We start from the raw sequence: 13,331 nt of genomic DNA on the forward strand, positions 1-13,331 counted from the left end.
TTCTGCTCCACAAGACACTACCTTTGGTGTGGTCCCTGGAGGACGTAGGGTCGCAGGGCTGCTGAGAGAGAACAGCATTTTGAACAGGCTGGTTTTCTGCGATTAAAATTGTGTAGCTAAGTGCACATAGTAAAGTGTTCTGTGCCACAGGAGTATATAAAGCCTGGCTGTAATTGTCATTAATGTCTACTTGAATCTGATGTGTGCCAACAGGTTTCGTTCAGAGTTTTCTTGAACATTTTGTAAAATGTTCCTGTAAAGGTGTGTTGGATTCTTATGTCCAAGGGAGCAAATGTTCTTGTTCATGAGTATGAATGAAACCTCTAAATTCACGTGCTTTCGGAGATAAATTCTGGAGCTGTAAATTCCTTCTTCTAAATTGCTTCTGCTATAGCTATCGCTTAAGTGCAAAAATATTTTTAAAGTATTGTAAAACAGTCTTTTTTCAAAGATTTCAAAGAAAGTTGGACTGCTTCACCAGTTCTGGTGCATTAATGCAGAGTATAAGCTTTGCTCCTCTTACCAGCTTCTGCTGTGTTCTGGCAGAAAGCTTCTAATCATCTTCTGTAACCAGTAAAGACTAATTATTGTTAGAGTAAATGTGTTTTTTGAAATAGGCTTAATAACATAATGCTAAAAAATTCTGTCCAGACAGGGGACACAGTTACTAAAATTGGAAATGAGAGATACAAAATAATATCCTGGATTCATCTTTCTGTTTATATGAGTACATTCTAATCAAGAGACACTGAGGAACCAGACTTCTTTTTTCCAATGTCCAAAAAAATTATGTGAAAGCACTGTTGAAATGGTATATTGAAAAAATTAAAATATAAAGCAAGTACTAAGAGGTACTAATACTTACTTTGTTTCTGGACTTAGTTATTATTACTTGGCATGTTTTTAAAGATATGTATCTTGGTTGTATGTTCTTATTTTTGCTTTGACTACATAAACAGTTAATGTAGAAATAGTACTTCTGATACAATCTTGTACATAATATTATTTTAATTTCTTCTAAGGATGCATTAGAAATACATAATGACGTGTGAACCTGAACAAGATAAATGCTTTGTGGGGTATTGCTGTGTATGTATTTAGAGATTTGAAAACGGTCTTGTCATTCTCCTGTCTTCAGCGTGTAATAATTGCGTTTGTCTTGTGTATTGTAATTTGTGCCACTACTCTCCAAAATAATTTAGCGTTACGATGCATTATACCAGAGAGAAATTGCATGGCCTGAACAAAAGGTTGTTTCCAGACAAGATGTGAAAATAGACACTGAGACAGTTTGGTAACAATACTGATTGTTTCCATTAGGAAATTTTGCTGTTGCTAACATGAAATGTCAGTACAGCTGTTTTGTTGTTAAAAAGGGATTAAAAACAGGTTTAGGTCAAGACAGTGTTCAAGAACCACAACTAAAACCTAAGGATTTGTGGCCCATCTATAAAAAGACAAAGAAACCTTGACATGATGAAAGCCACAGTCAACTCCTGTTTTGTAAGTAATTCAGAGCACAGAGATAGTGACAATTAGCTGAACATCTACGGTGTGTTTAAAAAAATATTGTACAGGAATTGACAAACTACACTTTTCTTAATGTCACTTGGATTTTCCTAGGTGGAAATCTTCATGGACTTCACATACAAATATAAATCTTTCACTACTGCCATTGGCTCCCTTTAGGCTAACTCATAAAACACCAGTTTTATTGATAATAGATATCATTTTTCAACAAATTACAAAATAAATTATTTACTCTGGAATTTTAAAGATTAAGCTGTTGTTTATGGAAAATGTGACTAGGAGAAGCAGTTTTAATTATGTAGCCTGGTCCCCTTGTAAGCTAAAAAGTCCATGAATTAACGTGAATTCGAGTATACCATTTCAAAAATGTCTGTTTCTGATTTTCAAAAACTCCCAAAAGACTAAATAATGGATCCCATGGCTTGGGCAATGTAAAGGCTTTAAGCCTTAATGCAAATATGAAGGTTTTTCTTTTAAGTACTGTCAGAGTCCCTCCTGGTGGTTTGGTGCCTTGGAAGCAAATCTCAGTAAGTAGCACTCCTGGAAGATGAAATTTAAGTGCCATGCCTCAGCATGAAGGCGCTACAGAAAAATAAATGCACCCTTGTTTAGTCTGAACTTTGCCTTGATTTTTTTCTTAACATTCTTAGAGGCATTTTGCTTCCTGCTTTCCTTTTTGCCTCCTTCCTCGTCTCAGAAGATAACTTATCCTCCCCAATGGTAGTGAGAAAAAATTCTTTCTGTAAACTGCCGGTTGCTTTAGATCACAATAACATAGCGACTTGAGTGAAATCAGCAACTTCAGTGACTTAGCTTTTAAACAACTGCTAGAAATAACTAATAAAAATATTTCCATGCTAACTTTTCTGTAATTTCATTAATCTTAAACAGGATGTATGTGTGACTCAGAAAAATACATTCAATAATATTCATGTTCGGTATCAGGCATATTCCACAGCTCCTGCTGCGCTTTACTCGCTACACAGTGCTCAAGGCAGTTTCTTGACAGGTGTATACATGTGATATTTAATAATAAGGGGTTGCTGAAGTTTGGGTAGCTTTTGTTTACTCATTTAAGAAAAGGTAAAACCAAATATTTGTGTGTGCAACTAAAGTGGAAAATGTGGAAGAAACCGATTCAGTTTGACTTTCCTACTTCTTTTTTCCCCAAGACAGTGGTATGGCTGTCCTGCGGGCAATGGGTTTTGGAACGACATTGTTTCCTCTTTTTGTATTTATTTGTATATGGACTTGAAATGTTCAACATGTGCGTTAGATTGTTAAGGAGCACAAGGAAAATGATGATGATATTGGATTGCATTTATTGCAGTTTACATCTCTTCTAAAACTGAATGGTGTATCATGTGAGAAAGAGAAGAGGGCACTTCTGTGGCTTGACAGGAGTCCCTTTTTCAAACACGTGAGGCCGTCCTCAGCCAAACGATGGATCTGGAAGCTTCTCAGAGGAAGCTCCTAAGGGCTCCTTGCTCTGGGGAGGTTCTTACCAACTCATCCTTTACAGTGGTAGGATTTGCTGAAGGTGTTAGAGTCCCCTGTGCATTTGGAATGTTTGCTTACATACACACACTATTTTGAATTTCAGTTGAATTTTGAGTATTTCCAAAGTTGAGAGACTCCACAACTTCCCTGGGCAACTTCTTGCAATGTTTCACCATCCTTACTGTGATAAAAATTTCTCTAATATACTAAATATAGCTATTTGTATGTTTTTTGTGTCTTATATTCCAAAGAAGTTGTCTAACATAAATAGGAAAAAATTGCAGGCATGACTGTCTTTATATTGTTTGAAATGTAAGCCAAAAGTTTTTTTATTTGAAAATTTTAAGTATTCTTAAGTATACATTTATTTCTTTAAAACATGCACAGTCATTTAGGCTTGTATGAAAGAGAGCCTGTAATATCTATCTCTAATTTGAAATTGAAGATAGATCTCTCTCCTGTTGTGTTTTGCATAGCTGAGGGGGTTTTAAAAGTTTTTTGGGTTTTTGATTTTGGGGGGGTTTTAATAATTAACCTGAAATGTTTACTATTTCCTATTTAAATACATTGGCATTTTTCTGTCCAATAGAAAACCCTAGTAAAATAAGGGTGCTCTTTTTTTTTTTTTTTTTTTTTTTGTGAGCACCCTTTCTTGGAAGGGTTTGGGTTTCTCTTCTCCGAAGACTTAGGCTTTTGTAGCTTTCTATCTTCAAGAGTATTTTCCCATATTCTGAGGTTTATTTAAATTACTGTTTGGAATGTTTGAGGATTGATTTATTGAGAAAAGTGGGATATGAAGATCAATTTGATTTTATAGCAGAATGTATCATTTACAGCATTTATTCAAGATTCATAGGATCGCTTCTAGTAGAAAAATATAGTTTCTGTCAATCTGTGGAAAAAGCATGGGAGGTTTGCAGAATCCCTTAACCTCTTGAACTTTCCCATGTCATCCTATGAACTCTGAATCTATGGCGCTGTTCAAATCAGGAAATGTTTAAAAATGAAAAGCCAAAACCCTAAGCTGCTAGATTTTGTATACAAAACATCTGTGGGACTTGCAGTTTAACAATCGTCTTAATCATGGTAACATAAGCAAGCCATTGTTAGCACTCATCATTACTTGATATAAAGTAGCATATGATTTCAGTAGTTTGTTTTCTTATTTCAGCTTTATGACAAAATAAACACAAAATCTTCACCACAAATCAGGAATCCTCCAAGTGATGCTGTACAGAGAGCCAAAGAGGTAACGGCTTTAAAAATATATTTTTTACTTTCAAAGTTTGATTGTATTTAAAGTGGAACTTTTTCTTCTTCATTAAGATACTGATATGTATTCTGGCTCCAAATCTGAATTCTTTCTGGAATTCTACTGTTGCTTACTTAAGTTACATAATGTTGCATAAATTTGCAGAATTCCATTATGACAGTAAGATCATATACATATATAACTCAGTTTCATCATTAAACCTTTGCTGCAACAATAGCAGTCTTAAAAGGAATGCTTCTGTTAGGTAAACGCAAAAATCTTTCATGTTCAGTTTATATATTACTTAGTCACAAAAAAAAATTATGTTTCTAGGTATCAGCTTTTTAAATTGAAAAAACAAGTTTATCATAGATAGTTCTAAGAAGAGCAGACCAAGAAATGCAATGAAGGTGACCCATTAAGACACAGATGTTCTTAATTCTTATACCTGACAAATAGTATTTTATTTGTTTGTTTATTGCAAATAGTTAAAAAATATAGCTGTATTATGTATTATCAGTAAAAATAAGTGCAGTTGTTGAGGGTAATGTCATAGGAAAATGTTTATAGTGCTATTAAAATAGAATGGACAGGAAGACTAAAACACTGTATAATAACTGCAGTAACACTGATAGACATCCCGGAGTCCTATTCTGCAAAATTTCCTGGCAGTTAATCCTGGGAGGTGCTTCCAGAAGCAAAATACTCTACTTTCGTTGTCCAAGTAGTTGCATGTTGAAAATAAAGGTGAAAGCATCAGGCTGCAGGTAAATGCCTCCTGCCTCCTCCTTCTCCCAGTGATAAACTGAAGTACGGCTCAGATTTTATGGAATCTGGAGTTTGGAGATAGGGTAGCAGATGGACCACCTACACTTGATGTCTTTAATAATTTAATTTGTGAACACAAGGTTTTATGAGTATTTTTAATTCCACTCTTAAACTGATTGTTTTAATCAGTTGAGACCATGTGTGAAAGCAGCAATTGATGATGGTAACGTGTGTCACCTATAAGTTAGCGTTTCATTTCTGTAACCATATGTTTAGCTGTTGGAGGAATACTGTCAGTTGAAAAAAGAGCAACTGTTTCCTTCAAATTTCTGCTTTAATCTCTCAGAAAAAAAATCAAAACGATGTATTTTATTCTCTTGGAGTGGGAGGGAGGGTCACATTCTCCTAAGCCCTTTCCTGTCTAAAGCATTCATCTGTATGATCATTTGGAGATACTCTGACTGACCAGTGAGGGTTTTCATTTGCACGATTAATAGCTTTATTTAAAATAAAGTTACTATGGGCATTTCTCCTACTTGTTTTGCAGGTATTGGAAGAAATTTCATGTTACCCAGAGAACAATGATGCAAAGGAGCTAAAGCGTATTTTAACACAACCTCATTTCATGGTAAGCAAATGCTGCTCCCGTTGGGGTTTTGGGTTTGGGTTTTTTATATTCTTTTTATTAGAAAACTTAAGTTCAGTAAGTTCTCCCTAAAATCTGCAGGTGATGAAACTGCATACAATACAATATACCTATTAATAAGGATTTCTAATCTGCTGGTTTGGCAAAATGGTTTCTGTTACTACTGCTATTGGTATCCACTACTGTGCTGAAAACTGTCAGCAGTTTGGAGTAATCTAATTGTGGAGCAGTTTCACTGTCTTTTTGGGAGGAGCTGCGTTGCACGTGGAAAGAAGAATGAATCCTTTTGGTTGTCCACAGGCACAGCTGGGATCCTCCTTTTTCTTTTTGCCATGGTCTTGTTAGGATAAAGGTGTGTGAAGTCATTGCAAAATAAGCGTTTATTTAACATTATTTTACAAGAAATCAATAGCTTGTACAGTCCAGTGAATTTGCATTACATGTGAACTCCCACTGTGTCTGTTTCACAAACCTGATTTGTGGGCAGTAACCGTCCTAAGTTCAGGGATGTGACTGCTTAATAACTTGGTTCAAGTTACTTAAGTCCAGTCTTCTGAAACTACTTAAAAGATTTATTTTCTTTATGCTGTGGATAAAGTTCATAAGGTCAGAAATAAAAGTGTTTGCTTAAATCTGCTATACACTATTGTCAGTTGAAAATCATGAATTTGACTTTCCCTAACGCAAGGATTATATGCAGGGGGCTTGGTGGAATTTTCTCACCCGAAAGCTGAATTACTGTAAGTCTGAAGGATAAACCTAATTTCCAGGAAAGAGTGAGCTGAAACCAACCTCATATTCAGGTATAAGATGAAATCTGGATAGCTGCATGTCCCAGTGTGTTCTTTTGATGGCCACTGTAGCTTTGGGTGCATTTATTTTAGTACTTTAAATCAGATCAGGAGTGTGGTTTTGAAGTGAATCTCCTGATTGTCCCCTTACAATGCTTTGGCTTGTATCATGTAAGGGTCTCAGAGCATGCAAACTAGACAAAATTAAACACCAGAAGCTCAGCCAGTGCAATCCAGCAGCCCATGGGCATTCGGTCCACACAGCAAGATGGAAGTTGGTCAGAAGTAAAAACTCCTGCAATGCCTCCAGTGTGTACATCGGGTCCTCACTAACCCAGTTCTACCTGTTGGTCCATTCCTATTTCATTGCTAATGCAGACATTGGCTTTTTATGTTGCACTGAGCAACACACTGATACGTCATTGCCTGGAAATGATACCTATCCTGAAGTCTATAACAAATCTTGTTCTATATTTAACAGGAATACTTTCTTGAAATAGAACATAAAACAAGGAGGAATGGTACTCAGCCATATTGTAAGAAAGATTTTTTTAAAAACACAAACAAACAAACAAAAGCCACACAAGAACAATACTCGCCCATACTCAACTTCCTTATCTGGAATCTGACAGATTCATTTGATTTACTTTTTTTTGTGTAATTACCATACAGTGTTGTAAAAACATTAGACGCTGTGGAGAAAGAGTGTTTCTAAGTATAAATTCTTTACAGAGTACGTATCATTAAAAATGATTGTGCCATATAAAAATTTAATGTATCAAATCAGGCGACAGGAAACGTGAGTTGGAAATCATCTTTTATAGGTATCTCTATTTCCACCTGATATCCTCATAAATTTAAAACCGTCTGTCAGAATTCTTTTGCTGCAATTCTGTAAAAGGGATTTTTTAGTAAGGAATAAGCTGCAATTCCATAACAAATATTTTTGATGAGGAATAATTCCAGTAAGTTAGTCTGTGGCATCCCAAGCTAAATTGCTAGTTGGTGGAGTCCTACCCCTTCTCCCCATGTTTCATCCTCTCCCTTGCAGTTATTTTGGCATGTATCTGACACTGCACTTTGGTATTGCACTGTGCTAAACTAGTAGAAAACTGCTCCAACAAACCAACGATCTGTTTAGCAAAAAGAATCAGGCACAAGTGGAACACTGCCAGAGCCAGAATGAGCAAGGGGACAGAAACGCGCAGTCCGGGCTAGGGAGGAATGGCACAACCATGTAAAGCAGGAGTTGAACAAGCGCATGTTGCTGTGGAACCATACCTTTGGGGTGCAGGTACCAAAGAGTCTCCAGATGTCAGAGAGGCATTGCCATCTTCTCCCATCATTCCCACTCCTGCTCCCGGATACACCTTTTCTAGGGTTGCAGACCTTACAAAATTATTCTTATGTGTGTGGTATTCTACCAAACTTCCCTTCAGAGCCAAAGCCTTTAGAATAGATCCTATTACAAAAAAGCAATAAATCTATAAAACAATATTGGCTGCCTACACTCAATGTGTTTACCAAGCATTGTACAGAGCAAGACTGTTTAGTAAGTTACTGAGCTCTGATGCACAGAAACTGAAGCAATGAGGTGTAGTAAGTACATGTGTGTTAACACCTGTGTGATAATTGAGTATTTTACTATTATTTATATTATTATCTGATGTGTATACCTAATTGGAAGACAGTGAAATATAGTCTGTCTTGTTTACTTAAACACAATGTCAGTGGTTTAGACTGTGTATAGGCCTTTACGGAACCCGAGCCGACAAAGTGTGCATTTGGAAGTACTCTTGTTGGGCCTGAGATCTTCGAGTTCAAAGTTTTTTGTTCTTTTAGTTTTGGTTTGCCCTTGTATGTCTTACAAGTACAGGAATAAATGATTAATTTAGTCTGTGCATGTTTAACATTTTAATTTAAATAAATGTATGCAAATTTTGCATAAAGGTCTTTTAGCAGATAATTAACTAGAAGAATTATTTAAAAGATTATCAAGTACCTCATTTGTTGTGTACAAATTTCAAGGAGCTTTTATTCCATTACACAACTTTGAGAAGTTTTTCAAAAGTGCCAGTTTTATCTGTAAAAGGTTCTATTACATATGTTTAGTATGTGGTAACAATTGAAATGTTTGCTGCACTAGGAGACTTTTACTTAATTACATGTTAAAGTTTTATCCATCATCATGTGCCTTCCTACGCTGTTCTTTGCAGACAATGATCCTGCGACATAGTAGAAAGCAGTTGTTCTCACTAAACTTTTATTTGCAACAGGATTAACATGTTCTGCGAAGGAAAAAGGGAAGAAAATCCGAATTATCAAAATTAACTGAAATGCATGAAAACAAGTATCTTTAAGTAAAGTCCAATAGCAGTCTTTATATTAAATGTGTTCAAAATTTAAATTGAACTTGCTGTACTTTATCTGGTGTTTCTGAATTCATGTAAATTTTCTTAGAACGTTCAGAAGTCTTCTAGTGTTATGATGAGCCTTTAAAAATGTTCAAATTACCATCTTTTAACCTCCTACAAGGCTAGAAATATAGTATAAAGCAAGACAAGTATTTGATGTGAAACAAATGTGAGGCCCTGATTACATAAGAAACGTCATATTAAAGCATGTATAACGTGTAACAGAGAGAGGCAGGTACATGAAGTTGAGTAAGTAGCTTTGAGCAGATTAGGCTGAAGGAAGCACGGAAGATCTTCCCGCCCTGTTAAAGTGTGTTTGTGCGCAAAGCGAAGACCACGCTCGCTCCTAGATTGGGTGTTTTTTGTAATGGCCATAGCTAAGGCATGAGTGCACATGGCTGCTCTTGTCTTATTTCAGACAACTGCAAACACTTTTCAGATATTAGGAGGAGAATTAAGCTAAATCCTATATAGGAGTATTCTCCCCAAAGTTTACACTCAAATAAATAGATCAAAGTAAATCTTTAAATAAGTCAAGTAAATCTTTAAATAAATCAGATTAAGAATTGCTCTAATTAAAGTGGTTTTACTTCCATCTGTGGTCCAGATCTCTAAATATAAAATTTTACTTCAATAGTACAGACTAAGGTCGAGGAATTGTCGCAAGTTTGAGCTTAGTGGTTGACGAAATAAGATGAAAAACAGATAATGCAGATACAGTTTAGTATTTAACTTAAAAACGTATTTGTGTAGGTGGGCTTGAAACACTGGAAAAACAGGAGGGAATGTGGGCAGAGCATTGCTAGTTTAGGGAATTCCATTCCATTGTTATGCTGAATTCCCAACTATAGTTTGAATCTGATTTGAGGAAAGGGAACTTAAACTGTTTATGAAGTTATCTTTTATAATATGGTACACTTTAGAAGCGCTATCTTGGGAACACATTTAGGACTTCACTGAGCCCATGAAAATCCCACTTCTGTCTTAGATTCTACTTCAGAAATACATCTTGTAGGGATGGGGTTTTTTATCAATTTTTTCAGTTTAAGTTCTGCTTAAACATTTTAATTGAAGACTAAGACATTGCAGAGTCAGATTTCTCTGCCAAAACAATTTCTTGGTGGTCAGTCTCAAGACTTGCAAGATTGATGGGTTTTGCAAGTTAAGACCTATGAGCATTTAAATGAAAATTAACAAGATGTTAACTATAATGTAGATTGACCTAACTGCAGTGGTAACTGATATCTCTACTATTGTAGAGACATTGTAAGAACTAGGCTTGATTTATCAATCCTTATCTGAGAAACCCGTCCAGTTGGGTACAGAGGCAGGATCTGTCTTTGGTCCTTGATGAGTTAGTGTACCAGTAGAACTAGTATGTTCACATATAAATCGTATTTAGTTTTTGGACAGAAGCAAGCTAGCTATAATATGCTCATTATTAAGAGCTGAATGCAAATGTGAAGTGGATGTGATACGGGGCTCTTGAAGATATCCTGGAGAACAGTGGAATGTCATCCCATAAGAAAGCCTGGTACTATTCAATACTGCTTAGCAAATCTTTACACTTTGTCCAACTTTTATCTTATAATAATGTACACTTTTTACAGTCATATAGGCTTCGTGTCTTTGCCCTAGCTTCGAGCTCAGTTGTTCTGCTTATCAAGGATATTTAAATACATTTAATCAATTATGTGTTGTACCATTCTTTGCATCAAGAAACAGACTAAAACTAATGAAGTAGTATTTGAGCAGTTTGTTGGTTTAAATTGTAATCTTTATCGGGTATTTTGAACTTAGTACGGTCCGTGCTCTACGTGAAGGGGAGAATATTGAAGCGATGATGCTAGTAAACAACAAAACCCAATATTCCATTCTTTCAGTCAGTACTGATCCACAGTCTGTCTTTATTAGAATGAAATACCACGGGACCTGAATACCTTTTCACTTTACTAGGGTAATTATTATAGAATAGTTTGCTCAGAAAGGTAAATTCCTAATTCTGTGTCTAGGCACATAAATAAAGATGGCTTAATTCTGACACCTTGCAGGTGTCAAGAAGATGGAGGAGAGGGAAGCAGCATCATTCTCATTGAGGTATCTACAGTAGAAAATTAGGCTTACTTATGCAGATTTTAAAGGCTAGGTATGTGTGTATGCATTTGCAGCCTGCTGAAGTTTATCTTAGACTCCTTTAAGAGAAAAGTTCCTCTCTATAAAGTGAGGCATAAATATCTTGAGTTTCCTTTAATTTCTGGGAAGCTTCAAAAATACTTATAAGGGACATCAGAGATGGGGGACATCAGAGATGATGGAAGTCTGATATTTTGTTGCTGTAATCTCCTCTAGGCCTTACTTCAAACTCACGATGTAGTGGCACATGAAGTTTACAGTGATGAAGCGCTGAGAGTTACACCTCCTCCCACCTCTCCATACTTAAACGGAGATTCTCCAGAAAGCGCCAACGGCGACATGGATATGGAGAATGTAACACGAGTTCGACTGGTGCAGTTCCAGAAGAACACAGATGAACCAATGGTATGGAGGGAACCTCAGTAAATTTTTCTTGACTCTGTACTGGTAAAGTCCAATATTCTAATGATTTTAATGACAGTTGCTGCACTTTGAAGCAGGGTTACCGGTGTAGTTGGAATAGTTCAGCAGCCATGGTAGATGCTTATCTCCTCCCGTGTATATCCTTAACTTAAAATGCAGTGCGTGCGTTCATACTACTGCTGTACCACTAGAGCTGGTTTTGTTTAAAAAAAACCTTGTAGTAGTTATACCAGATTAGGCTTTAAACCAAACTGCACACTTAGCACTTCAATACAAAATTACATTTTTAACAAACCAGAATCTTACATGCTGATAAATTATTGCATCTTCACTTACAAATACCAGCTGTTTTCATTGCTTATATTGAAGTGTGTGGCAAAGTTTTTATTTTAACCTTAAAATTTATACCCTGCCTTCAAGCTTTTAGGGAAAGTGACTGTTCTTAACCACTCAAGAATCAAATTGGTTAATGTTTTGTTTTAAGAGTGTAAACATTTCTTTTTGCAGGGAATCACTTTAAAAATGAATGAGCTGAACCATTGCATTGTGGCAAGAATTATGCACGGAGGAATGATTCACCGGCAAGGTAATCACGTGTCATAAATAGTTTTGTCTTCAAACACAATTACTTAGATCATTTTGTACAAACCGTGTAACAGTACATGCGCCTCATTTTGATTGCTACTATTCCATAGTAGTGTATCTCTGTATCTGGATGGAGTCCTGTTAACTGCCTTTGTTACCTTCCAGTTGCAGATGTCTTTGAGCATTTTGAAACGAGGGCCCACTATGTTTCATTTAGGCCTTAATTAGGACAATGGGAGTCTAGCTCAGTAAAAGGTTGAAATGCCAATAATTTTTGGAGCTGTCCTTGCTTAATCCTTTGTTTAAAAGAAAATAAAAATCCTTAGACTAGCTACAGTACTTTTCCTTGTAAAAATGAAAGAGCTTTGTTCAACAAGAAATTTAAATTTCTCCATATATTTTCACACAATTCTCGAGGATCTTTGTACTTTTGATGCTGAGGCACAAAAACACGATTTGTGAAATAAAAATATTTCTTGTGCCTAGAACTTTAATCTTTGTTTTCAGTTTTCACTACTGTAGCAAACGCTGCAGACACGCATCTTTTCTCATCTCCAGTCTACATCTTTTCACAGCGATGCTTTCCCTGATGTATTCACTTCATCTCTGACATAATCAAACTTTTCATACAAGCAAAGTTGCAATTCAGATAGACTTACATATTCCTTTAGAGGACCCTCTGAACTGGAATTTATTTGGCTTCTAAGAGTGAATTTTAAAAGGAGATTGCTCTAAGATTCACAGGAAGGTTTTCATCCAACTGTACTTAGGTAGTAGTAATCCTCTGCAGAGCGTGGTTTCACGTGACTGTGTTGCATAATGGGGGTAATGAAACTTTTAAAACCTGTTAAAACTGGGTAAAAAAATCCAACTATGCCCATTAGAATTCTGTTCTTTTTAATTATACAGTGTCTCCTATTTCTAAAAATATGGGAAATTTAACCCATTCTATATGTGCTTCATCAAACTAAGGTAGCTCTTCTGCACATAGGTTTAGTTTGAAAATGAACTGTACTTCAGTGTTTCTGTAGTATTACCATCTTTTTTAAAAATGTTTCTAATGTTGCTGGTGCTCTAGATGCCTCTTAGCTTCACTGCTTTGTTCAACATACCTACATTTAGAATATTTTCACTGAATAGGACAATGCAAATGTAAATTGAGAGTGATCTCCAGCACAACATGTCTTTTAATCCTATTGACAGGGTCTGTGGCTTTATTTGTTTGGGGTTTTTTTATGTTGTTGTTTCTGCTGTCTCCTCTTGCTGTATGGAAAACTGCCAGGCAATAA

General features: G+C 35.9%; 1 protein-coding gene across 10 annotated transcripts in view; it reads left to right on the plus strand.

Moving 5' to 3' along the window:
• Positions 1–13,331, plus strand: part of CASK (calcium/calmodulin dependent serine protein kinase) — a 225,369-nt gene that overhangs the window by 175,104 nt on the left and 36,934 nt on the right. For all 10 annotated transcript variants that reach the window (XM_054802304.1, XM_054802342.1, XM_054802297.1 and 7 more), the window contains 4 exons: positions 4,202–4,279; positions 5,598–5,678; positions 11,251–11,439; positions 11,965–12,043. In XM_054802304.1, coding sequence (XP_054658279.1) covers positions 4,202–4,279; positions 5,598–5,678; positions 11,251–11,439; positions 11,965–12,043 — 427 coding nt within the window. The remainder of the gene's footprint in view (positions 1–4,201; positions 4,280–5,597; positions 5,679–11,250; positions 11,440–11,964; positions 12,044–13,331) is intronic.

This window comes from Grus americana, chromosome 1 (genome assembly GCF_028858705.1).
Source record: "Grus americana isolate bGruAme1 chromosome 1, bGruAme1.mat, whole genome shotgun sequence".
NCBI lineage: Eukaryota > Metazoa > Chordata > Aves > Gruiformes > Gruidae > Grus > Grus americana.